The sequence below is a fragment of the Nuphar pumila genome, chromosome 15 (assembly GCF_984573655.1).
Source record: "Nuphar pumila chromosome 15, dmNupPumi1.hap1.1, whole genome shotgun sequence".
NCBI lineage: Eukaryota > Viridiplantae > Streptophyta > Magnoliopsida > Nymphaeales > Nymphaeaceae > Nuphar > Nuphar pumila.
This window is the reverse complement of record NC_143263.1, coordinates 36,483,353-36,510,459: the sequence shown is the minus strand read 5'-3', so window position 1 is coordinate 36,510,459 and position 27,107 is coordinate 36,483,353. Positions and strand designations below refer to the sequence as shown.

The window sequence follows — 27,107 nt, the reverse complement described above, 5'->3', positions numbered from 1 at the left end:
ACCAATATAGTGAACTTGTTCCTGTTCTCGATCACCGAAGGTCTGAAAGGAATAGGAGACCTCCCACTCGTTTTGTCTCCTTTGATTCCTTTTCACCCCGATATAGGGCTTGTCTTAGTGCCATTCATTCTTATTTTGAACCAAGAAACTTTGAAGAAGCAAAGAAATGTATAGAATGACAAGAAGCTATGCAAAATGAACTTAATGCTCTTAAAAGGGCTGAAACTTGGGATTTTCAAACTCTACCTATAGGAAAGAAAACTATAGGTTGTCGATGGGTTTTTAAGGTTAAAACTAAGAGTGACGGATCCCTTGAAAGGTATAAGGCTCGCTTAGTTGCAAAAGGGTATGGGCAAGAGTATGGGATTGATTATGAAGAAACTTTTGCTCCTGTAGCCCGAATGGTTACAGTTAGATGTCTTATCACTATTGCATCTATTAAAAATTGGAATATCTTTCAAATGGATGTGAAAAATGCTTTTTTAAATGGTGATCTTAATGAAGAAGTGTATATGGATGCTCCACCTGGCATGGAGATCCCTAAAGATAAAGTCCTTTGTCTTCGAAAGGCCCTTTATGGTTTGAAACAGGCCCCCAAAGCCTGGTATGACAGATTTACCAGTGTAATGCTGGAAAATGGTTTCTAACTTTCTCCTCCTGTTATACTGACACTGCTCTATTTACTAGAAAATCTAAGGCAGGGATTGTGATATTATTACTATATGTTGATGACATATTAATTACAGGTGATGATGTTCAAGGAGTCAAGGGTATTAAGTCCGTCTTGACTTCAAAATTTGAGATGTCAGACTTGGGTTTTCTGACATATTTTCTTGGAATTGCGGTTGCCTATTCGCAACGTGGTTATTTTTTATCTCAGTCTAAGCTTGCTTGTGAGATTATTGACAGATCAGGAATCTCTGATGACAAAGTATGCGAAACCCCTGAAGTCGTGGGAGCAAAAATGAAGATTGACGACGGTGTTCCTCTAATCGATCCTACTCCTTACAGACAGTTGGTAGGTTCTTTAATGTATCTCAGCATTACTCGGCCCTATTTGTCACATGCTATACACATAGCCAGCCAGTTTCAGCATGCTCCTACAACCGTTCATATGGGTGCTGTGCTTCGCATCATCAGATATTTGAAGGGAACGGTAAATAAGGGAGTATTCCTATCCTCTTCTTTTGAATTAAAATTGCTTGCTTATACTGACTCAGATTGGGGAGGTGACCTTAGTAACCGTCACTCACCACTGGTTTTTGTATTTTCTTAGGAGAATCTTTGATCTTATGGCGATGTAAAAAACAACAGAAGGTCTCCTTATCATCCACTGAAGCCGAATACAGAGCCATGACATCTACCACCATGGAAATAGTATGGATTAGACGTCTTTTGGAAGATATGGGAGTAGTTGTCAAAGAACCAACAAAGCTTTGCTGTGACAATAAAAGTGCAATCTACATTGCCAAGAACCACACATTTCACGAGCGAACAAAGCATATAGAGATGGACTGCCATTATGTCAGGGAAGAATACTTGAAGAAGGTCATTGATCTACCATACGTGACGTCTGAGTATCAACTTGCGGACTTCTTCACAAAAGCACTTTGTTCGCCTAGATTTCATTTCCTTCTTGACAAACTTGCGGTTATCACACCGTAAGTTTGAGGGGGGGTGTTAAAATGTACACTAAAAAACATTATTGTAAGTATAAATATATATACTTATATACATAGAGATACGTATACATATGTTATATGTATACGTATCTCTATATATAAGTATATATATTTATACATTTTTCCCTTTTTACCCGAAAAGGGTATTTTAGTCTTTTTACACTTTTGCGCATATTCCATTCGGAATATGTTGTACCTTTTTCTTTATTTTTTAATTTCTTTTATTTTTATATTTTTCCTTTTTGTAATTACAAAAAGGTGCCTTGGGGGTCTCCCCAATAGAGTCGTTGGGGAGCCCCCTTGCACCTCTCATTTCTTGTATAAATAGGGGTGTTCTCCCTTGTAATTCTTTAAGCTTGAGAGTCTTAAGCATTTGCTTTTATTTATGAAATACATGCATTATTGTATGTTTATTATTTATATGCTTTTTGCATATTTTGTTCAAGTGTTGTGAGAGTGCTTTCATGCACTTCTTTTTTGAATATTTGTGATTGTATGAGTATTGTCTCTTCAAGGACAATTTTACATGAAGTACACATGGACATGTTAAAATATATGTAATCATGTATATATATATATATATATATATATATATATATATATATATATATATATATATATCACATCATACCCGATAAAGGGTATTTCTGTAATTCTGCCCAATAGGGGGCATTTTAGTCTTTTTACTTTTCCTTTATTTTTCTTTTTCTTTTTTCTTTTCTTATTTTCCTTTTTCTTTTTCTTGATTGTAAATGCATTAAATGCATTGCATTGGGTCCCAACTAAGAGTCGTTGGAACCCCAACGGTCACAAATGTGTGACCGTTGGGGGCCCACCCTCGTCGGCGATAGCCTCCCCTCTGCGACCTCGCCGGCGATGCCTCTCTACCCGACGACCCCCCAGACTCGCTGTCGGCTGCGCCTCGCCAACCTTTGCCGCCCATGTTCTCGAGGGCTCGTCGATGGCCTCTTGGCCGACACCCTCAATCTCGCCTAGTTGCCGGCCACCTCCTTTCTTCTCTCTGCAGCGAAGCGCCGACGACCCACTGCCACCGCCTTTCGCTCCGGCGACCCCCAGGTACGCACCCACCTCCCTTCTTCTTTTCTTTTCCTTCCGCCGCCCCTGTTTCTGTAAGTCCCCAACATCGTGGACTTGACACCTTTTATGGAAAAGGTTGAAAGCTTTGAAATCAATCATTTATCAGAGTTTAAAACAGAAGTTCAGCGGAAGATCAGGTTCAAAACAGCAAGTCCCTAGACCTTGGGCGCATTACAACCAAATGCAGACGTCCTTTATAAACCGATTTGCAATTCAAGTAGATATTTTATTGAAATGAAAAGAAGAACCACGTTTTGGTAATACAGTTTTAGAAATGCAGAGTTCTAATCAAAAGAGATGCTTTCAAAGAAACCTTGTACCACATCTATCAAAAGAGTCCCCAGGAGCGCAACGTCAGGAAAGGGCATTGCCTTGAATGCATCGCATTATCCTGCCATCACAAGCTGTCTCAACCTGTTCACCTGCCCATGAAAATGGGTCAGTCTCAAAACAGACTAGTAGGAGTGCAAAGGACAAGAAAGAACAAAGGCTGCAATAAGCAAGATAAACGCTAGCTCAAGTCGTAACAAGCAAGACTAGCAAATCTAACCAAATGTGTTGTAGAGTAAGCAAGGCTCTAGTAAGGCAAACAACTACGTACAAGAGCAATAAGGATTACAGTGTTAAACAAACAACTATAGCAATCCCACGGATATAATAGGTGAAGAGTAACTAATTCTATCCACCAGCCAAGCAAAGCAATTGCATAAGACAAGTATTCATAACAACACTCGTAATACATATATAAGTACCATTGGATGGCTCAGTCCATCGGCAAGTAACGACATTAATCGTAAGGCCCATGCTATTGTATCACAAGCAATACATAAGCTACATAGGATAAGCAATCAACTAGTATGAGAAGCTAGTTATTTCCAAGCAAGGAACTGCGTAAGCAGTTTAACCAACAAGGGTAACGCCTCGACAGGCGTACATAGCTCAACGAGTAGCATACCGAACTACCGAGCTAACAAGCAAGCAAGCAATGCACGTCACAACATGCGTATCTCATGATCATGTGAATAAGTTATATCTTGTCTCAATATTGAGCAGGCCGTTGTGGGTACGCAAAAGGCAAAACGTAGAAACAGCCGAGATCGATTCGGGAGTCCATTATGCTATGTATTTTATTATACCCCGAATGACTGACTGAGTCCGCTTCCTAAGGGGACGGCCAGTGACCAAGAGAGTAAATCCCCAAAGGCAAACAAAGGCCTAATGGATGCGCATCTGAACTTCTGCAGAAGTGGCCTAAAGGATTTCCCCTAACCTCCGATGATTGGGGAAGGTCGGATCTTTGCTCGAGATTGCCATTAATGACTGTCCATCAGAGTTTTGTACCATCCATTCTCTCTCTTGATGAATCGTCCCGAATGAGCATGACGGAGGGTTTCTTAACCGCCGTCCCATTCTACATGCTCTGGTCTTTCAACCCAATCGAGCATCTTGCCTGTGAAGGCGCATGATTATTATTTAGGTGAGTTATACGCGCCATTGCGAGTTCGAGGCAACCATACAATTCACATCCTACTCACCGCAGTACGCATCATACCTATTCAAATGCACAACCACGATGAAAGTGGTCAATCCATAGTGAGGGTAGAAACATCACTCTTGTGATCTCAAACAATGCCATTGCATGTTCGAGGCAGACATAGACCTCTCATCCTACTCATCGTAGTACGCAACGTACCTGTTCAAAAGTATAACCACGATGAGAGGGGTACGGATCTCTCGCAGGAAATCCCAATGCTTCTACTTTACAGAAGCCTACAGTGAACTCATTCCAGTTCCAACTGATCGTGCTCGGGTCCTTTAGACAATCCCAAGCAATCTGCCTATTAGGCGAAATCAACATAACAGGATTAGCTTAATGTGTCAATACACGCTTAGAGGTTACTACAGACCTTTCATCCTGCTCTTCGTAGTTCAAATATATCGTACGTGACTAAGGGTACAACTACAAGAGGAGGAACATGGATCCCTCGTAAGAGATCCAACAATACCTTCGCAAAGGAAGGAAGGCGCTACCATCTGGGTTTGGCCAGAAAGACTAGAACTAGGTCTTGCATCAGAAGTGATGCAACGCTGATCTAGCGATGACCCAAGTACCTCGAAAGGATTCCCGCCCTACTCATGCACAAGCTCCTAAACAAGGTTATCTGAGTTGTATCAGATAGGAGAGCTGAGGTTGTAACACGCCTTTCCCAAATACATCTATTTGGGAGATCCGGCCGCTATCACTGCTTTACATAGCTATACATCCTGAAAATAGGTTTGCACCTAAGACGATGTCTTTGGAGAACCGAAGTGCATAAGTGTGTGTCGTGACCTGTAAGACAAGTGAAACGATATACACTATACACTCGAAGCTGCATTCAGGGAGTGCAAGCTGACAAGGGGCAAACCCGTGTACAAACTAATACAAAGGCAAATCGAGGGGCAAGACTCGATGGGCGAAGCCACATCGCGAGGGTAGAACGCTAAAGCTCCACACGAGGTATGAGATCATACCTCGATCATCGTAACACACAAGCAGGCAACTACGCAAGCAACTCGTGAGGTATGAGATCCTATACTGACTACGCAAGTGTAAAGGACGACTCACGAGGCATGGGGTTGCACCTCGATTAAACGATAAGCGTAAACAAGTAAAGAAGCATACGACAAAGATAGAATACATGGATGAGCAAGGCATATGCACGAAGTGCGGCAACAAGGTAAAGACGAACACATACAAAAGATAAGTACAAGAGCAAGCACGACAGCACAGAAAGCAAAGTACGAAGAGTAAAGCAAGAAACAAGGCCATGGCGCATAAAGCGCGGGGCAACAAGTAAATGCAAGAAGGTAAAGTGCATGAACATAAAGGACCAGGATGTCCTGGAGTAAAAGACAGACATGTACAAGTAAACGCGAGGGCGCAAAGCGTGGGGCAACAGGAAAGTAAAGTGCGAGAAAGTAAAGAGGACAAGGATCGCGAAACCGCGTCCTTGAGTTAAAAGACAGGAAATATAAAGACAGGAATGAAAAGCCTAGGCACATATAGCGCGGCGGCGACAGAAAGGAAAGTGCGAGAAAGTAAAGAGGACAAGGATCGCGAAACCGCGTCCTTGAAGGTAAAGACATACGTATATATAGTATATGTATACATATATCATTCTCTTTTAGTTATCTTTCTTATTTTAGCATTTATCAGTTCATTGTCCTTTCACGCAAGAATCCCCTACCTTAAGGGGTTACGGGTCCTCGTACGCACGCAGCGTAGGCAAGCAAGAGCTCGAGCCACAGAGGGCGAGCTAGATCCACCATTCAACCTTGAGAGCTTAGATCATTAGTATATGCCATAAAATAAACAAGCAACAAACATATCAAGGCCTCCTGCCTGCAGGAGGCAGATGCAGGAACTCTGCATCTTGTAGACAAGGGTGCCAGAGGCAGGGGCCTTAGCCTTGCTTGGCAACAACAACAGAGGCAGGGAGCAGGAGCTCCCTGTCTGCTAGCACAAAGAAAGGCAGGAGAGGGAGCAGGAGCTCCCTACCAAACCTGCCACAACAAGGCAGGGGGGAACACCCCCTGTCAGAACACGAGACACGGGCGCAGCCCCCTGCTGGGAACGAAACAGGCAGGGGCTCTACCCCTGCCGGCAACAAAAACAAGGCAAAGGTGGGGGCACCCCCTGTCAGAACACGAGACAGGGGCACAACCCCCTGCCGGCAGCAAGAACAAGGCAAGGGGGCAAAGCCCCTTGCCGGAGAACAATCGGGGTGCAGGGTGCAAGCCCCTGCAGGCAAAACGTAGGAAACAGGGCGCAGAACCCCCTGCTGAGGAACAACAGAGGGTGCAGGGGGGCTCCGCCCCCTGCAGGGGAAACAACAGAAGGCACGGGGGCGAAGCCCATTGCCGAGAAGCAACACAAAGGCAGGGGGACCCCTCCCCCTACCAAGAAACAACAAGTGAGCAGGGGGGCTCCGCCCCCTGCCGAGACAACAACATAAGGCAGGGGGCGAAACCCCTTGCTGAAAAACAAGAGCAACGACAGGGGGGCCTTGCCCCCTGCCGGGAAACCAAAAAGAAGGTAGGGGCCTAGTCCCCTACCGCACACAGAATGGAGGTAGGGGGCAGAGCCCTCTGACAAACGACCCCAAGAGGTAGGGGTGAAACCCCTGCCGAAAAAACAACAAGGGGGCCCAGTCCCTCTGTCGACCCACTGCAAAAAGGCAGGGGGTTGACCCCCTGCCGACAAGAGGTGACAGGGGGCTCAGCCCCCCTGTCGACCTACCCTGCACAAAGGAGGAGAGGGGAGGGTTATACCGCAGAGACCACAACCACGGGGAAGTCGAAGGGGTTGGAAGGTCGTCGGCACAGGCTCCAAGGAGATCGAGGAAGATGATGGCGACAACATCAAGACCTCCTTCGTCAAGCAAAAAGGGGACGAAGGAAGGAAAGGAGGTTCTCGGGGTCACCGGCGCGCGTCCTCGGACAAGCAGAGGGAGCCGGAGAAGAGAGGAGATGAGCAGCGATGGTGGTGGCGACTATCGCCGGCGGTTGCAGCACCTAGGACGGAGGGCGTGGCTGACAGCGAGTCGTCGGTGCTCGGGGTCCCTGGCGCAGCCTCTAATGAAGGGGGAAGGTTCGACGATCGCGATCGCTAGCGACGGGGAGGCAGAGGGGTGAAGATGGTCGTCGACAGGAGAGTCGGCGATGCTCGAAGGCCGCTGTCGGCAGAGGCCACCGACGACAGGGAGGTCGGCAGCAGAAGGGGGGAGAAACGTTGGTCGGCGGCTGAGTCGCCGGCGTCACGAGACACAAGAGACAACAAGGTGGAGGCGTTCAGACGGAATCGCTCGCCGGCTTCTCCAATCGCCGGCGGCAGCGTGAGGGACGGAGCAGCTGAGACAGAAGGGGCGAGGGGTTCTGCCCCTCGCCCGAGACGCTGTGTCCTTTTAAGGACACCGACTTCTCGAGAATTCGAGAAGCTGGGGCGCGGCTCGGGCTCGGGTCCAGCTCGGGTTCAGCCCGGATCCGGGCCCGACACAGGGGTTCAGACCCTGACTCGTGTCCGACACGATTTTTTTTTCACGAGTGTTACAATTTCTCTCTTTCTCAGGATCGACCGACAGGGGGGCTGAGCCCCCTGTCATCGCCTGTTGTCGGCAGGGGGACTTCCCCCCTGCTTCTCCTTTTTGGGATCGACCGACAGGGGGGCTGAGCCCCCTGTCGTCGCCACTCGTCGGCAGGGGGACTCTCCCCTTTCCTCTCGCTCTGGGTCTACCAGGCTCCCTTCATTTTTCCCCCTCTTCTTTTCGGCAAGCGGCAGGGCTGCCGCCTGCATCGCCTCTTCTTTTGGGTATAGGGCTTCAGGGGAGGGGCTGCTCGTGCCTTGGACGGCAGGGTGGCAAGCCCCGCCTCCCCTACCTGCCTCTTATTCAGGTAAGTCGGCAGGGGCCGAGCCCTTGCCACTTAGCCGACAGGTCGGCAGGGGTAAAACCCCTGCCACCTATGAGAAGGGTTCTGGCAGGGGGTTTCGGGGCCTCTGCCTGCCCATTTGTGTTCACAGGGAGGGCCGAGACCCCTCCCTGTCTCCTTTTGTCGTGCAGGGGAGGGTTCGACCCTCCCTGCCTCTGTTTGTTACGGGGAAGGGTTCGAGCCCTCCCTGCCTACGTGTTATGCAAGGGAGGGTTCATCCCCCTGCTTTCGTAATATGCAGGAGGAGGGGTCGAGCCCCCTCCTCGGTCCCTTGATGTTAGGGGAGGGGTCGAGCCCCTCCCTGCTTGTCTTTTATACAGGGGGAGGGGTCGAGCCCCTACCTGCTTGTTTATTGCGTAGGGAAGGGGTCAATCCCCTCTCTGTTTCCGTGTTTCACTGGGAAGGGGCCGAGACCCCCTTCCTCCCTTTATTGTTCAGGGGGGGGCCGAGCCCTCCCTGTGTTTTGTTTCTGCTTGGCAAACAGGGGCTCATCCCCTATCTTTGTTTCTTTTTGCAGGACAGAACAGGGTCGTCGCCACTGTCCTTTTGCAGAGATGGCAGAGGACAGAGTCCCCTAGCCCTCTTTGCATATTCGGCAGGCAGGGTGCGGCCTCCTGCCTCCCCCTTAGTGGCTTGCAGGGAAGGGCCTCGCCTCCTTGCTCTCTTGGCAGGCAGGGCGAAGCCTCCCTCGTTGTCTTCTTCGGGCAAGGGCGTGACCCCCTGCCTCCTCGTAGTCCGCTGACAGCAGGTCAGCAGGGGCTCGCTACCCCTGCCCCTGCTTCTTGCGCTTATGGCAGGTGCGCAAGGGCACGATGCCCCTGCCTCTGTTTCCCTTACGTCAGGACGACGACGATGCCCCTGACCTTCTATTTTGGTGCTAGCTTGCTAAGATCGTCACTTTTGCAGCTCGTACGACGGATCCTGCTCGCGCTCTGCGACCCGAGCCATCCATCGCTTACACTCGCAGACGCCAGCAAGCTTGCAACTCTCAAAGGTAGCGTATTGTAGCGAACTTCTCCCGTTGGAAACCTCCTATTCTCTTTATATTCTTCTCTTTGTCTGTCCATATTTCTTGAATAGCTTTTACTGTAAACACACATATCCAATTAATTTATTTAGGTAATAAATATATGATTTTTGTTATGAGTATTATAAATAAATGATTGATAATAGGTTTCAAAATAAAACCGACAATAATAATAACGATTTCTATATTTCAGTCAACTGCATTTTCTCAGTGCCCCTATAAAAAGTGCATACTGGAGATTACGATTTCAAGAACTGATGCTACCTATGATTAAATAACTTATCTTTTTCTTCATTCTTCTAGTGGGCAAAAACGGATCTTTGTGACACCTGGTGTCATTGTTTTGCCCAAGAAACACATAGCCATCTTGTTATCACTCTGCATTTAATAATCCCACATTTCTTTTTGTTCCTTGCAGACATAACATGTTCAGGCTTCTCATAACAGAAAATAAAACTTAAATCCAATAAATAATTTCTAACAGAAAATTAATTTGAGATCTACTTCATACATTAGTTGACTTTGAAAGAAAAAATTGCTTAGCTTCTTAGTATCAACAATATGAAAAAGTCAAATCCAGATAAGAATGGAAAAATAAACGGTTCATGCTCTTAGTGGATTAAAAAAGAGGAACTTGACATTTAATATTCGGCATTTAGGAATACCATAGAGATGAAATGGTTTCTTCAGTACTTCATTTATTATCAGTATAAAGTTTGACTTGTAACTTGTATCCATGTGCTTAGATTTTAGATATCATTGGAAAAACACTGCCGGTCCCAAGCCCGGATAAAGGAGGAGGGTTGCGGTAGGCCTGTGACAGCCAGCATAAAAACTTAGTCATACCCTATGAAAATGAACCAATATGAGAATTTCGTTGGGGCGTTCCCTACTGAGCGACGCGCTGCACTCTCTAGGCCCGGAGGCAGTGATAAATGGGCAAGGGTTGCTAGGTCGTCGCCCAGAAGCGACGCGTCACACCGGCGCCCGGGTGTGGTGTCAAATAGGCAAGGGTTCCCTCACTTTGTTGGACGGGTGGGGGTAAAGTAGTTAGTCCAAGACCATAAAATTAGGTTAGCCACTTGGAACATAGGGTCTTTAACTGGTAAGTTGGTAGAGTTAGTAGATGTTATGTGTAGGAGAAAGATTGATATTTTATGTCTACAAGAGACCAAATGGGTAGGTGAGAAAGCAAAAGTGATAGAACCTTGGGGATATAAGATTTGGTATACAGGAATAAATAGGAATAGGAATGGAGTAGGGATTGTTATGAGTCGTCAGTTTATAGATAATGTAGTTGAGGTCCGTAGGCAGGGTGATAGAATTTTACTTATTAAATTAGTATTTGGTACGGATATTATTAATATTATTAGTGTTTATGCACCTCAAGTAGGTTTAGATGATTCCATTAAGCATGAATTTTGGGAAGATTTAGATGGAGTAGTACAAGGGATATCTTATAGAGAAAAGCTTTTCATCGGCGGTGACCTTAATGGACATGTAGGCATTAGTAGGGATGGATTTGAGAGTATCCATGGAGGCTATGGTATAGGAGAAAGAAATGAAAGTGGAGAAAGGATTTTAGATTTTTGTTTGTCCTATGATATGATCTTAGCAAACACTTGGTTTAGGAAGAGGGAGTCTCACCTAGTAACATTTAAAAGTGGGGTTAATACGAGTCAGATAGATTTTTTCCTACTTAGAAAGAGAGATAGGGGTTGTTGCATCGATTGTAAGGTTATACCGGGAGAAAGTGTAGCTACACAACATAGAGTCTTAATTTTAGATCTTAGAATTAGACAATGCCGCAAAAGGGATAGACATAGGATAGATCCTAGAATTAAGTGGTGGGCACTGAAAGGAGCTAAACAAGGAATGTTTGTAGAGCAGGTAGTTAAGGAAGTTGATTGGTGTCTCGAGGAGGATTCATAATCAATGTGGAATAAGATAGCGGGTGGCATGAGAAAAGTGGCTAAGGAGGTATTGGGTGAGTCTAAAGGCGGTGCACCACTAGGTAAGTATACATCATGGTGGAACGAGGATGTCAAATTAGCTATTAAGGTTAAAAGAGAGTGTTATAGAAATCTAAGTAAGAGTCGTGATAATGAGAATTTGGAGAAGTATATGATAGCAAAGAAGGAAGCTAAAAAAAGTAGTTCGAAACGCGAGGGCTAAGGTATATAAGGAGGTTTATGACAAGTTGGATACCAAAGAAGGCGAGAAGGATATTTATAGGCTTCCAAAGATGAGAGATAGGAAATCGAGGGATTTGGGTATGGTTAGATGTATCAAAGATGAAACGCAAAGGGTTTTAGTCAAAGATGAGGAGATTAAGGAGAGATGAAAAGATTATTTTGATAAGCTATTTAATGATAGTCATGCTCAAGATCTTGGAGACTTCTCCATTCCTTTTCATGAGATAAATCGTGACTTCATGCGCAAGATTCAAAAGAAAGAAATTGCAGAGGCTTTGAAGAAAATGAAATCAAGAAGGGCAGTTGGCCCAGATGGTATACCTATCGAGGCTTGGAAATGCTTGGGAGAGAAAGGTTTAAAATGGTTGACAAATCTTTTTAACTTGATTTGGCGAACAAATAAGATGCCTAATGAGTGGAGGAAGAGTACTTTGGTGCCTTTATATAAGAATAAGGGTGATATACAAGATTGCACAAACTATCGTGGTATAAAACTCATTAGTCATACTATGAAACTTTGGGAGAGGGTGATTGAGTCTAGGCTGAGGAAGGTTGTCATGATATTGGAGAATCAATTTGGTTTTATGCCTGGAAGATCAACTATGGAAGCTATACATCTTCTTAGACAACTTATTGAAAGATATAGAGTGAGGAACAAAGATTTGCATATGGTTTTTATTGATTTAGAGAAGGCATACGATAGAGTACCTAGGGACGTTCTCTGGTGGACAATGATGAAGAAAGGTGTTTCTCTCAAGTACATTAGTATAATTAAAGATATGTATGAAGGAGTAGTAACCAATGTCTGCACTTGTGGAGGGGTGACAACCAATTTTCCGATAACGGTTGGGTTACATCAAGGATCTGCTTTAAGCCCTTTTCTATTTGCGATAGTGATGGATGAGCTTACGAGATCAATTCAAGAAAATGTGCCGTGGTGTATGTTGTTTGCTGATGATATTGTTTTGATTGATGAGTCTAGAGCTGGGGTTAATGCTAAGTTAGAATTATGGAGACAGACATTGGAAGCTAGAGGTTTTAAGTTGAGTAAGAGTAAGACTGAATATATGGAATGTCGGTTTAGTAAACAACGAAGTAGTGATGGGAGTGTAGTGAAGCTTGGTGAGCAAGAAATACCGGTGAATGATTATTTCAAATATTTGGGATCCATCATTCAAAAGTATAGAGAAATTGATGGAGATGTAAATCATAGGATAAAGGTTGGGTGGATGAAATGGAAAAGTGCAACTGGAGTGCTGTGCGATCGTAGAATGCCATTGCGGTTGAAGGAAAAGTTTTATAGGACGACTATTAGGCCCGCTTTACTATATGGTATGGAATGTTGGGCTGCCAAGAGACATCATATTCAAAAAATGAGTGTAGCTGAGATGCGGATGCTTAGATGGATGTGTGGAAATACAATAAAAGATAAGATTCGGAACGAAGAGATACGTAAGAAGGTAGGTGTTGCACCCATTGAAAATAAGATGCGAGAGAATCGTTTACGGTGGTTTGGGCATATTCGGTGAAGGCCTAATGATGCTCCAATTAGAAGGTTGGAGAAATGGGAAAATATATTAGTTAAAAGAGGTCGGGGTAGGCCTAGGAAGACTTGGATGGAGATGATAGGAAATGATATGAATGCTTTGAACCTCACCGAGGACATGGCATTGGATAGAAATGATTGGAGGAAAAGGATTCATGTGGAAGACCCAAAATGAATTTCTTTTTTTTGGTTCATATCGCTGACCCCAATTGTTTTGGGATGAAGGCGTAGTTGTTTTTGTTGTTTGTTGTATTGGAAAAACATGGGTTGCTCAGGGTCCAAAGATGTAATATAAGATATGAATTTCCTGCCTCATGATCTCTTGATTTGTTTCTTTCTGGCACGTAGCTTTCTCTGATCTTACATGTGGAATTGGCTGATGTCTCAGCAGTAGCATTTTGCATTTCGTGTGTGAGAATTTTTCATTGTCATGGTCCTTGCTTTCCCTTATCATGCCTCCCTCTCCCTGGAACACATTGATTGCTTTACAAGCTTTGTTATGTCTTATGGTCTTCTGGAATTTATTGTCTACCAGCTTCTGTTAATAAATTTTTTTCCCTTTCTGTCCGTTCTTATACATAGCTATACATTCTAAGTTCCAGACGAAAATAGCTACAATGTTAATTTCTTAAGAAAACCTGTTGAAATTATTCTAGATATGAACAGGAAATTGGTTTTCTAACCTATTGAACAGGAAGTTTCTTAGTGTGTATAGACTTGCATGGATACTTTGTGTCACATTCTTTTATATCCTTAAGATCTTCATTATCAGGAACTGTTAGATATCTTGTGCATAATTGGAGATACAAGCTGATTTTGTACCATTCTCTTAAATTTTTTCAATGTCAATTTCTACTTGTCTGGGTTAAATAATATTTTTTTCTTCAGACAGTTGATGTATTCGCTATTGTGGCTTTATCTGGAATTATGAGCAGATTGCTAAGTACTGGAACTATTCTTGTTGCCACTAGTAATAGAGCACCAAAGGATCTAAACCAGGTAAACATGCTTATCATATGTAAAACATTGTTTCACACCTGTTGGATATATATATATATATATATATATATATATATATATATATATATATATATATATATATATAGGGAAACTGGAATATGTTTACTAACCAAATATGTTTGCTGGTATGAATCGGGATTTTCATAGTTTTTTTTTTGCAAATCTAACCCTGCCGATACATTCGGCGTGGTCCATTTGCTAGGAATTGACTGTTGGATCATCATAATCGGATCAAGAAATGCATTTTTTTATGCTTGAATATTTATGAAAATTCTAAGCCATTGATTTTGAATGCTTAAAAGATCCTTCTTTATACATCGTAATTGGATGATCCAAAAGTCTGTTTTTATAAAACCAAGCTTCTATATCACATCCATACAGTCTATTTTTATAAAACCAAGCGTCTAGATCACATCCATATGGTGAAATTTTTGAAAAGTAAAAAAAAACCTATAAAAATCTTGGTTCATGCCAGTAAACATATTTGGTTGGTAAACATATTTCTGTTACCCTATATATATAGCATAGTCACCTGTATCGTTAAAGGTAATTTCTCGGTGAGGGTATTTCTGGGAGAGATTTTCAAAAGTTGATAAATCTTAGGAATATCTCGAGAGTTTAAAAAATTGAAAAAATATAAATAGCAACAAAAAGCTAAGAAAATAATAAGTTTTGCATTATTTTTCTTTCAAAAATATAAATAAACATGTTTTAAATCTTTTAAAATATAAAAGAAATAAAAAATAGGAAATGCATACTTAAAATAAAAAAGGAATTTTCTCAAAAAATATTGCGCTATTATCACGATATTTTGTTTCTGATGGTATTTTGAAAATATCACGATATATTCCAGATATTATCGGCTACCTTGAAATAGCCAATAATATCGCAATATTTTCAAAATATCAGCAATATCAAATATATATAAAAGTGGTAGCTGCCTACCACATTTCTGGCCTACAGCCATCCTACCGAGTTTTTGAAGGGGATTTCCATGTTATCCTTATATCTGACCGTAGATGTTTCCAATTGAGTGAAAAATATATATAGTGTCCAATTGAGTGATAGAGAGGTTATATACACACAGATTTGTTTTCAATATATATAGTGTCCAATTTTGTGAAAAATATATAACCTCTCTATCACTCAATTGGACACCATAGATGTTTTCAGCATAGTTTGTTTGCTAAGTGTCACACTTTGGATCCTATTTTTTGAAGTAAAATCATAATTTTTAAATTGTGAAATTTTGGTAAATTGATTTTTGTAGCCCTTAAAAATCCTTATTACACATTTTCATCACATGATCGAAATTGTTTTTTTTTATAACTACGAAATCATGTAGACCATATCTATTGGGCTCTTTGGACAGTCTCCATCATTTGATTGAAAGGTCTAAGATGGGTGCACATAGGGGCAAACCAAGAACTGATGCAGACCTACCAATTTCTATATATATTGGACAACAGACCATGCAAAATGGCTCATTTTAAGGAAACAATTGCATTGTTGTTAGCATTTATATACATTGTTTTATCAAAATTTCTCTCTCTAAAAAAATGATATTTTGCAATGTAGGATGGCATGCAGAAAGAGATTTTCTCAAAGTTTATATCCAAGATGGAGGAACATTGCCAAAACATCTTGGTTGGCAGCGAGATTGATTATCGTTATGTTCTTCTTGCAAAAGAAACTGACAATCAGGTTGGAGAATTGGAATATGAATTAATTGGCTGCTTGTGTTCTCTTTTGTTTATTGTTCATGAAAATTGTTTGAATCCTTAACGTGATGGTTTCCTTTTTTCCTCTTTTGTTATGTGTGATATTTACTTTATGTAATGAAATGGTATACAAAGAGAGGAGCTCAAATGCCTCTTATGGGCGAGAATACAATTGCAACAAAGCACTCACAAGAATCACACAAAAGAGAGAGGGAGCACTTAAAAAATAATTATTTTATTAACTTGAAATGCATCAATAAGAATGCATACAATTGAGAATGGGGAGATCCCATTATATATACAGTGAGCCTAAGACTAGCTGTTAGACTAGTCTAATGGCTAGTTTGACTAGCTGTTAGACTATTCTAATGGCTAGTTCAGCCTAGCTGATCCAAAAACAAAAGATACACAAATCAGAAAAACAAAGAATGAGAAAAAATACATTAAATCCTCAATGTAGGCTACTAACAAAATACATACATATATATATATATACATACATACATATATATATATATACATACATATACATACATATATATATACATACATATATATATATACATACATATATATATATATATATATACACACACACACACTTTAATATTCTCCCTCAAACTTTCAGTGTCACTAGCAAAAGTTTGCTAAGGATAAAATGAAATCTAGGAGAAGGAAGAACTTTGTTGAAGAAGTCCACCAATTGATGCTTCGAATTCACATACATTAGAGAAAGAGTCTTCTTCAAGAACTCTTCATGTACATAATGACAATTCATCTCTATATGTTTTGTTCTTTCATGAAATATATGATTTCACGCAATATAGATTGCGCTCTTGTTGTCATAGCACAACTTGGAAGGTTCCATCAAATGGACTCCCATGTCCTCCAATCGTTGTCTCAACCACACGAGCTTCGAAGTGGTAGAAGCCATAGAACAATATTTTGCTTCTATTGATGATAGGGACATCTTTTATTGTTTTTTTACACTTCCATGAAACTGAGGAGCCACCTACAAAGACACAAAAACCAGTGGTTGAACGATGGTTATTTGGATAACCCCCCAATCATAACTAGTATATGCAATCAAATTTAAAGAGGAGGTAGTGTAACAACCCCAACTCATCCCCGTTGAAAAGTGATTTTTTTTAAACAATTGCGGAAACCAACACCCAATGATCTGGGGCCTCACATCCTTAACACATTCAAAACTACAAGGGATCTTACATTGAACCAACAATAAAGTAACTAACTTTATTAATCAATAATCAAAGTTTAAGAACATAATTAAATTCATGTCTAAAATCATAAAGCCACACTGCCCAAAAAATAATATCAGAAATAGTCACGCAGTCTTGTAGGCTCCATATGGCAGACGTCCTCATCACTGAGAATCGGATTCTGTTAAAAACATAAATAGTACTTGATAAGAATCAAAGATTCTTGTACGAATTCCTCTAAAAATCCAAATAAGCAAGAAAGAACATAAATCAGATTCATGCAAGTTTTCAGAGGAAATATAACTACAATAATCATATACTTCAATTACCATTCAAGCATTTAAAAGTAATTATCATGTATAAATAATATCTCACATGAAACGAAACAAGTAAAAATGCATGAACTAATGCAAAACAGTAAATATGCATGATTTCAATGCATATGCATGAACGACTTATTAAGTTATTATCAGAGTTCTCTTTTGCATGCGTGTTCCTATTAAATGTACACAAGTTTAGTTCTACTTTTCATTAAAACCCATGGATACTCAAAACGGGCACAACAAATTCCCGAAGTTCAAGATAGGTTTCCAGTTGTAGCTTAATACACAAATTGTATTTTATTACTGGGTTCCACACTTGTTCATCGACCGATATCAGGAATCAACACTATCCATTGAAACATTAGAAATCAACATCTAATGTCGGGACACTAGGGAAATCAACATCCACTGATGCCAGTTTCTTGGTATATCAATAACAACAGTTGTATCTACAACACCACTCCCAGGTAAAGTGGCTGAAAACTCCCTAAAACTGTGGCTAGGAGGCGAACCACCATATTAGGTTAAGGGGCACAATTCACATGGAGTTTTAATATCCTCACGTTTTCTCCAAAACCGCCATCCAGGATTCCCACACTGTGGAAGGGACATCCAAGAAGAAAAACATTAATTACATTATTTATCTCTTTTATCTTTTTAACAATAAGCAAATTCTTTACCAAAATAATCGTTTTGTAAATCAACATGCAAAACACAACATGGGACCTTGGCCTGTTACAATATTTAATGGTGCAATTAGTTTAAAAAGCCAATAATTTCATAATGGATTTTGCAATGCATAAAACAAACCTTGGAGCAACAAAGGATCCTGGCCCACATGCCTACAGTCGTTCACATCTGACCACCGATACATCTTATGCTAAAATCCTCTGTGAACATATAACCACACAATTATCCAAACATGTCCACAAATGCACATTCATTTACGCACAATACGAATGTACATATAAAACCATTTACATATACATATAAACACATGCTTGCAATATACATTTTGCTTTCATGATTCATCTCATGTATATCATTCAAACATGCACATGATCATGTTGATGCAACATTGAACTAACTTCAAAATTCACGTGTTCATGATATGCACATCTATGCTAACATGATATTCAATTTCTCGAGCATACATAACCAATAAACATCTTTACCAATTCAGGCATGCTCGGGTTACAAAACATAAGTACCGAGCCCAAGCTATGATGCCCCCCATTCACGGGACAACATTATGATACTATTGGCAGCATGTTTCTCATTCATGAACATGCAGCCAAACAATGTTGGGCAGCAGTCAATGCTGCACAAAAAGGTGCAATATGTAACACCCCAAAATCTTGACTTGTTAACTTTTGAAAGATATTTAGAAAACCTTTCAAAATTCAGAGTTTTGGTTTTGAAAGTCAGCGAAAGCATATTTTCCTTTGAAAGTTGGAGGACCAAAAATGTGTGTGTATATATATATGTCAAAATTTAGTTTGTACAACTTTGGGGGTTTACCCCCCCCCCCCACCCGTGAGCAAAAGTACAAAAAGGCAAACAAAAGCAGGTAACCAGGATGTACGCAGAAAGAGGTGAGATCTCGAGCCATCCTAAATTGCGTCATCGGCTGACAGAGGCACCTACTCGTCACCTGCCCATAAAATGGGTCAGTTTCACTAAAAACTATTAGGCGTGCAAAGAAAGACAGTAAAGAACAAAGTGCTAAAGCAAAATAGGATAAGCAACTATAGCAATCCCACTGACTCTACAGGTAGAGAGTAACTAAATACATAAACTAACTCAACAAAGCAGTCCATCATACTAAGCAGAGTAACTGAATAAGTTAAGCATTCATAGTAGAGCTCACAATGCATGCAATTATCAATAAATTCAGACAAGTAACTAAATACACAGAGTGACCATGTACAGTAACAGTCAATCCCTCAAAAGTCTACAACTAACTTGAAGTGTGAGCAAGTTATTTTTAGTTTCGATATTAACTGGCCATGCGGGTACGCACATGGCACGAAACATAGAAATAACCGAGACCGGTTCGGGGGTTTATTTTGCTATGTGTTTTATGATAACCCGGATAGTTGATTGAGTCCACTCCTAAGTGCACGGCCAGTGGCCGAGAGAGAAAGTCCCTAAAGGCATGTGTGGCCTATAGATGCATCAAACTTATGCAGAAGTGCCAGTAAGCTACCTTTTGTAGCCCATTTCCCCTAACTCTGATAACTGGGGAAGCTGGGTCTTTTGCCCTTGGGGTAATCGTTAACGACCTGTCCATTAGAGTATTGTACCATCCATCATCTCTCTTAATGAACCGTGAGAGACGAATGAGCACGACGGGGGTTTCTTAACCACCGCCTCATTCTATATGCTCTGGTCTGTTAGACCCACATGAGCATCTAGCCTGTGAAGGCGCATCATCACATTTTATGTGGTTCCAGAAAAATGTGCTCATTGCACGATTCGAGGTTTCATTGACCTCTCGTACTACCCATCGTAATGCAATATTCCATCATTCTCTAAAGGCACGACTACGATAGTAGGCTGTAATGAAATAAGCGGAAGAAACCAAGAATGCTAAAGCATTCACTATGTCCCACACGGACAATTGCAACAAGCACAAGAGAGGAAATCCACTAAGGGATATACAAAGGGCCTTATAAAAAGGCTACACACGTGAAAAATAATATCACTATTATTGAAGAGGAGCTCTCAAGAGCAATACCACATACATGGGGGGTTCCCCCTATTTATAAGAAAAGGAGACCAAAGGGGCTCCCAATAGAGTCGTTGGGAGCCCCCAACGGTCACATATGTGACCGTTGGGGGCCCCAACGACTCCATTGTGGGGCCCCTTTTCGGTATCCAAAAAATACAAAAATAAAATTAAAAAGAAAAATAAAAAATAGTGAAATACGAGAAACAAAATAAGTACCCCTATGGGGTACTTTGTGAAATGACCATAATACCCCTATCGGGTATTATGGTATTATTACATATGTTTTAACACCACCCCTCAAACTTTACGGGGGAATGACCAAAAGTTTGCCAAGGAGGAACAAGAAGTGAGGAGCAGGCAGGGCTTTGGTGAAGAAATCGGCAAGTTGATATTCTGAAGTGACATATGGCAGTGTTACTGTCCCACAAAGATATTCATCACGTACATAATGACAGTCCATTTCAATATGTTTCGTCCTCTCATGGAAAGTGTGGTTGCTGGCAATGTAGATAGCACTTTCGTTGTCGCAACAAAGCTTCGAAGCACCGGTAATTTCGACTCCCATATCTTGAAGAAGACTTCGAAGCCACACAAGCTCCATTGTAGTGGTTGCCATAGCCCTGTATTCTGCTTCAGTAGAAGACAATGAGACTTTCTGTTGTTTTTTGCACCTCCAAGCAATTAGCGAATCTCCTAGGAACACACAAAAGCCAGTAGTTGAGATTCGATCATTTGGGTTTCCTCCCCAGTCAGCATCAATATAAGCTAGTAAATCTAAGGAAGAGATTGAGGATAGGAATAACCCTTTAGTCAAAGTATTTTTAATATAACGAATGATCCGGAGCACAGCACTCATATGCACAGATGTAGGAGCATGTTGAAATTGGCTTGCAGAGTGCACAACATGAGCAATATCGGGCCTGGTGATAGTCAGATAGGTGAGGGAGCCTATGAGTTGCCTGTAGGGCGTAGGATCGTCCAGCAGAACTCCATCCTCCAGTCGTAGTTTAGCATTGATAACCTCGGGAGTCTCCACCTTTTTATCATCTGAAATCCCAGATTTGGAACATATGTCTGCAGCAAGCTTCATCTGTGACAGTATATACCCTCGAGGAGAGTATGCAACTTCTATACCAAGAAAGTACCTGAGGAAACCCAGATCAGACATATCAAAATTATGTTTTAACATATTTTTAACTTTAAGAATACCACTTTCATCATTGCCAGTGATGATCATATCATCAACATAAAGCAGAAGGATGATGATACTATTACCTGCATTTTTAACAAAAAGAGTAGTGTCAGTATAACATGAGCGAAATCCCAATTGTAACATGATAGCACTAAATCTATCATACCAAGCCTTAGGGGCTTGTTTAAGACCATATAAGGCTTTTAATAACCGAAGGGTTTGACCTTGGTTAACACTGATTCCCGGCGGAGGGTCCATATATACTTCTTCATTCAACTGACCATTAAGAAAGGCATTTTTAACATCTAATTGGAATATAGGCCATTTCTTAGATGATGCTACCGCAATTAAAGTTCTAACGTTTGTCATGCGAGCCACGGGAGCAAAAGTCTCCTCATAATCGATGCCATATTCTTGTGAGTATCCCTTAGCAACTAATCTAGCTTTATAGCGCTCTAGGGAACCATCACTTTTTGTTTTGACTTTGTAGACCCATCGACATCCTATAGCTTTCTTATTTGGAGGAATGTGAACTATTTCCCAAGTTTTAGCTTTATTTAGAGCATCTAGTTCAACTTTCATTGCTTCAACCCAATGAGGTATACTTTTTGCTTGATTATAATGAGAGGGTTCATAGTAAGAATGCAAGGCTATTAGACAAGCTCTATATTTAGGTGAAAGAGTTTCATATGAGACAAACCTATTAGGTGGAATTGATTCTCTAGAAGAACGCCTAAGGGAGGTTTCTTCTAGGGGTTCATTAAGCCGCAAGAATTTTTCTAAAGCACTAATAGGTTGGGCTTCCTCACGCCGAGTGTATACTTGGAGATTGTTACCATTAGTTGGTGATACATCATTATCATGAGAATCATGAGTATTTTCTAAAACTTCCGGATGACTCAAAGAGTCATCATTTGAATCTTCTAAAAGATCATTGATAAACATATAATCAATTTGATTTGATTTTTCCAATATGTCAAATCCATTTTCATCTTCTAAAAAGGTTACATCTTTGGGGACAAATAACTTATTGTTTTTATGATCAAAGCATCTATAGCCTTTTTGATTTTCACCATATCCTAAAAATACACATTCTATTGCTTTAGGTGACAATTTATCTCTTTTATGTAAAAGAACAAAGCATTTACACCCAAAAATCCGAAGACGATTGTAGTCGGGTGTCATATTAAAAAGTTTTTCATAAGGAGAGATATTATTCAATTTTGAAGATGGCATCCTATTGATTAAATAGGTGGAGGCTAACACGGCTTCGGCCCAAAAATTTTTAGGAATATTTTTAGAAATGAGTAAGGATCTAGTGGTTTCTAAAATATGCCTATGTTTTCTTTCCGCTAGACCGTTTTGTTGAGGAGTTCTTGGGCAAGATTTTTGATGACAAATGCCATGTTGTTTTAGATATGATTGAAAATCATTTGATAAGTACTCTCCACCCGAATCGGATCTAAGAATGGATATTTGACTTTGAAATTGATTTTGAATTTTTGCATGGAATTCTTTAAAGAAGTTAAAAACTTTCGATTTAAAGTTAAGAAAATAAATCCATACATATCTAGTATATGTTAAAACATATGTAATAATACCATAATACCTGATAGGGGTATTATGGTCATTTCACAAAGTACCCCATAGGGGTTCTTATTTTATTTCTCGTATTTCACTATTTTTTATTTTTCTTTTTAATTTTATTTTTCTATTTTTTGGATACCGAAAAGGGGCCCCACAATGGAGTCGTTGGGGCCCCCAACGGTCACATATGTGACCGTTGGGGGCTCCCAACGACTCTATTGGGAGCCCTTTTGGTCTCCTCTTCTTATAAATAGGGGGAACCCCCCATGTATGTTGTATTGCTCTTGAGAGCTCCTCTTCAATAATAGTGATATTATTTTTCATGTGTGTAGCCTTTTTATAAGGCCCTTTGTATATCCCTTAGTGGATTTTCTCTCTTGTGCTTGTTGCACTTGTCCGTGTGGGACATAGTGAATGCTTTAGCATTCTTGGTTTCTTCCGCTTATTTCATTACATGGTATCAGAGCCATAAGATCTTCTAAAGGTAAAATCTTGTCTCTCTCTACTTCCTTTCTTTCTCACATCTTCATTGTGTAGCAATGGAAGTCAAGATCGATCTATCATTCAAACTCAATGGAAAAAATTACATGATGTGGGCATCCGCAATGGAGAATAATCTCAAAGGCAAGAAGCTTTGGGGTTATGTAATGGGAACCGTTCCGGAACCTCAACTTAAGCTCACAAAGATTGAAGGAGATTAAGAGAAAGCACTTGAAGGCGATGCTCGTCTCAAGGCCATTGAAGATTATAATCATCAAATGGAAGATTGGGAGAGCAACCATGCAAAAATCCTAGCATGGTTTATGAATAATGTCGAACTTAAGGTATGTGCAAATATTGCCAAATTCCGCCGGGCAAATGAAGCTTGGTTTTTTATGAAGGGTATGTTTACCCAAAAGGATCTTGCAAGAGCTTATTTCTTGCAAGAAAAAGTAAGAACCACAAAACAAGGTGACATGAGCATACAAGATTACTATAGTGCTCTAAATCCTTTGTGGGATGAATTGACTCTTTTAGAGCCTAAATGGGTATCTATGGAGGATGTGGTTTTAAGACAAAAACAAATGGAACAAGATAGATTGTTTCAATTTTTATTTGGGCTTCGTCCCGAATTTGAACAAGTGAGATCCTCACTTCTCCATAGATCCACGTTTCCTCCCTTAGAAGAAGCTATTGCCGAGATTACTCAAGAATAGACTAGGCATAGCATGGGTAAAAGCATAGAGGAAGTTCTTGCCGTATCTAAACCCGGCAATCATGTTAAAACATACAAACCACCTCATTTTGGTAAGCAAGGGAGTGGTGGAAGAAAAATGATTATATGTCACCATTGTTATGAGCCGGGACATATTAAACCCGTTTGCCCAAAGCTAAATGGGGCATTCAAGCCAAAGGTGGCTTCCGTTGAAGAATCCACCACCAAAGAAGATGACGGCAAGAACGGGGATCTCAAAGACACTCTTGGACAAATCTCCTTGGCTCTTCAACAAATCTTAAAGGTCACTTCTTCCACCTCCGGTGCCGCCATTGCCTCATCATCACCTCCCGGTACGTACTCTTGGATTTTAGATTCCGGAGCTTCTTTTCACATGACCCCTCATGAAAATGCATTAACCAATGTGCACACCAATTAAAAAATGTCTTGTGTCTCTACGGCCGATGGAACTTTTCTCAAAATAAATGGTGTTGGAACTCTTGATTCTAAAAATGTTCAAAATTTTCTTGTTCCAAAAGTTAGAATAGTTCCAAAATTAAATCTTAACCTCTTTTCCGTTTCTCAAATAGCCGACCATGGATGTGAAATATCTTTCTCATCCCACGGGTGCTTTGTGCAGGATCTCCGGTCCGGGAAGCGGATTGGGCAAGGCCATAGGAAGGGAGACCTTTATTTTATGGATAATTTAATGCTTCCAAATACCTCATTTTGTACTTATGTCCAAGACAAAAATATTGAAACTTGGCATAAAAGGCTTGGACATCCAAGTTACTCTAAAATGTATCTTTTTCCTTTTGGACACAAGTTTTGTAAAGAAAAAGATATCAATTGCAAAGATTGCATTTTTGGCAAAATGAAGTCTACTCCTTTTCCTATTAGATCCTTTGTGACAACAAGACCTTTTGAATTGGTGCATTCCGATGTTTGGGGGCCATCTCCGGTTCTATCTAAAGGTGGTTATTCATATTATGTTACTTTTATTGATGATTATACTAGATATGTAAGGATTTATTTTCTTAACTTTAAATCGGAAGTTTTTAACTTCTTTAAAAAATTCCATGCAAAAATTCAAAGTCAATTTCAAAGTCAAATATCCATTCTTAGATCCGATTCGGGTGGAGAGTACTTATCAAATGATTTTCAAGCATATCTAAAACAACATGGCATTTGTCATAAAAAATCTTGCCTAAGAACTCCTCAACAAAACGGTCTAGCGGAAAGAAAACATAGGCATATTTTAGAAACCACTAGATCCTTACTTATTTCTAAAAATATTCCTAAAAATTTTTGGGCCGAAGCCGTGTTAGCCTCCACCTATTTAATCAATAGGATGCCATCTTCAAAATTGAATAATATCTCTCCTTATGAAAAACTTTTTAATATGACACCCGACTACAATCGTCTTCGGATTTTTGGGTGTAAATGCTTTGTTCTTTTACATAAAAGAGATAAATTGTCACCTAAAGCAATAGAATGTGTATTTTTAGGATATGGTGAAAATCAAAAAGGCTATAGATGCTTTGATCATAAAAACAATAAGTTATTTGTCCCCAAAGATGTAACCTTTTTAGAAGATGAAAATGGATTTGACATATTGGAAAAATCAAATCAAATTGATTATATGTTTATCAATGATCTTTTAGAAGATTCAAATGATGACTCTTTGAGTCATCCGGAAGTTTTAGAAAATACTCATGATTCTCATGATAATGATGTATCACCAACTAATGGTAACAATCTCCAAGTATACACTCGGCGTGAGGAAGCCCAACCTATTAGTGCTTTAGAAAAATTCTTGCGGCTTAATGAACCCGTAGAAGAAACCTCCCTTAGGCGTTCTTCTAGAGAATCAATTCCACCTAATAGGTTTGTCTCATATGAAACTCTTTCACCTAAATATAGAGCTTGTCTAATAGCCTTGCATTCTTACTATGAACCCTCTCATTATAATCAAGCAAAAAGTATACCTCATTGGGTTGAAGCAATGAAAGTTGAACTAGATGCTCTAAATAAAGCTAAAACTTGGGAAATAGTTCACATTCCTCCAAATAAGAAAGCTATAGGATGTCGATGGGTCTACAAAGTCAAAACAAAAAGTGATGGTTCCCTAGAGCGCTATAAAGCTAGATTAGTTGCTAAGGGATACTCACAAGAATATGGCATCGATTATGAGGAGACTTTTGCTCCCGTGGCTCGCATGACAAACGTTAGAACTTTAATTGCGGTAGCATCATCTAAGAAATGGCCTATATTCCAATTAGATGTTAAAAATGCCTTTCTTAATGGTCAGTTGAATGAAGAAGTATATATGGACCCTCCGCCGGGAATCAGTGTTAACCAAGGTCAAACCCTTCGGTTATTAAAAGCCTTATATGGTCTTAAACAAGCCCCTAAGGCTTGGTATGATAGATTTAGTGCTATCATGTTACAATTGGGATTTCGCTCATGTTATACTGACACTACTCTTTTTGTTAAAAATGCAGGTAATAGTATCATCATCCTTCTGCTTTATGTTGATGATATGATCATCACTGGCAATGATGAAAGTGGTATTCTTAAAGTTAAAAATATGTTAAAACATAATTTTGATATGTCTGATCTGGGTTTCCTCAGGTACTTTCTTGGTATAGAAGTTGCATACTCTCCTCGAGGGTATATACTGTCACAGATGAAGCTTGCTGCAGACATATGTTCCAAATCTGGGATTTCAGATGATAAAAAGGTGGAGACTCCCGAGGTTATCAATGCTAAACTACGACTGGAGGATGGAGTTCTGCTGGACGATCCTACGCCCTACAGGCAACTCATAGGCTCCCTCACCTATCTGACTATCACCAGGCCCGATATTGCTCATGCTGTGCACTCTGCAAGCCAATTTCAACATGCTCCTACATCTGTGCATATGAGTGCTGTGCTCCGGATCATACGTTATATTAAAAATACTTTGACTAAAGGGCTATTCCTATCCTCAATCTCTTCCTTAGATTTACTAGCTTATACTGATGCTGACTGGGGAGGAAACCCAAATGATCGAATCTCAACTACTGGCTTTTGTGTGTTCCTAGGAGATTCGCTAA

The 27,107-nt window shown here is 40.5% G+C and overlaps 1 protein-coding gene across 4 annotated transcripts in view; it reads left to right on the top strand.

Moving 5' to 3' along the window:
• Positions 1-27,107, top strand: part of LOC149815139 (AFG1-like ATPase family protein) — a 167,761-nt gene that overhangs the window by 78,126 nt on the left and 62,528 nt on the right. For all 4 annotated transcript variants that reach the window (XR_016427822.1, XR_016427823.1, XM_089988374.1 and 1 more), the window contains exons 7-8: positions 13,906-14,016; positions 15,616-15,741. Coding sequence is in view for 2 of the 4 variants with exons in the window: in XM_089988374.1 (XP_089844500.1) it covers positions 13,906-14,016; positions 15,616-15,741 (237 nt within the window). In the remaining 2 variants the exon portion in view is untranslated. The remainder of the gene's footprint in view (positions 1-13,905; positions 14,017-15,615; positions 15,742-27,107) is intronic.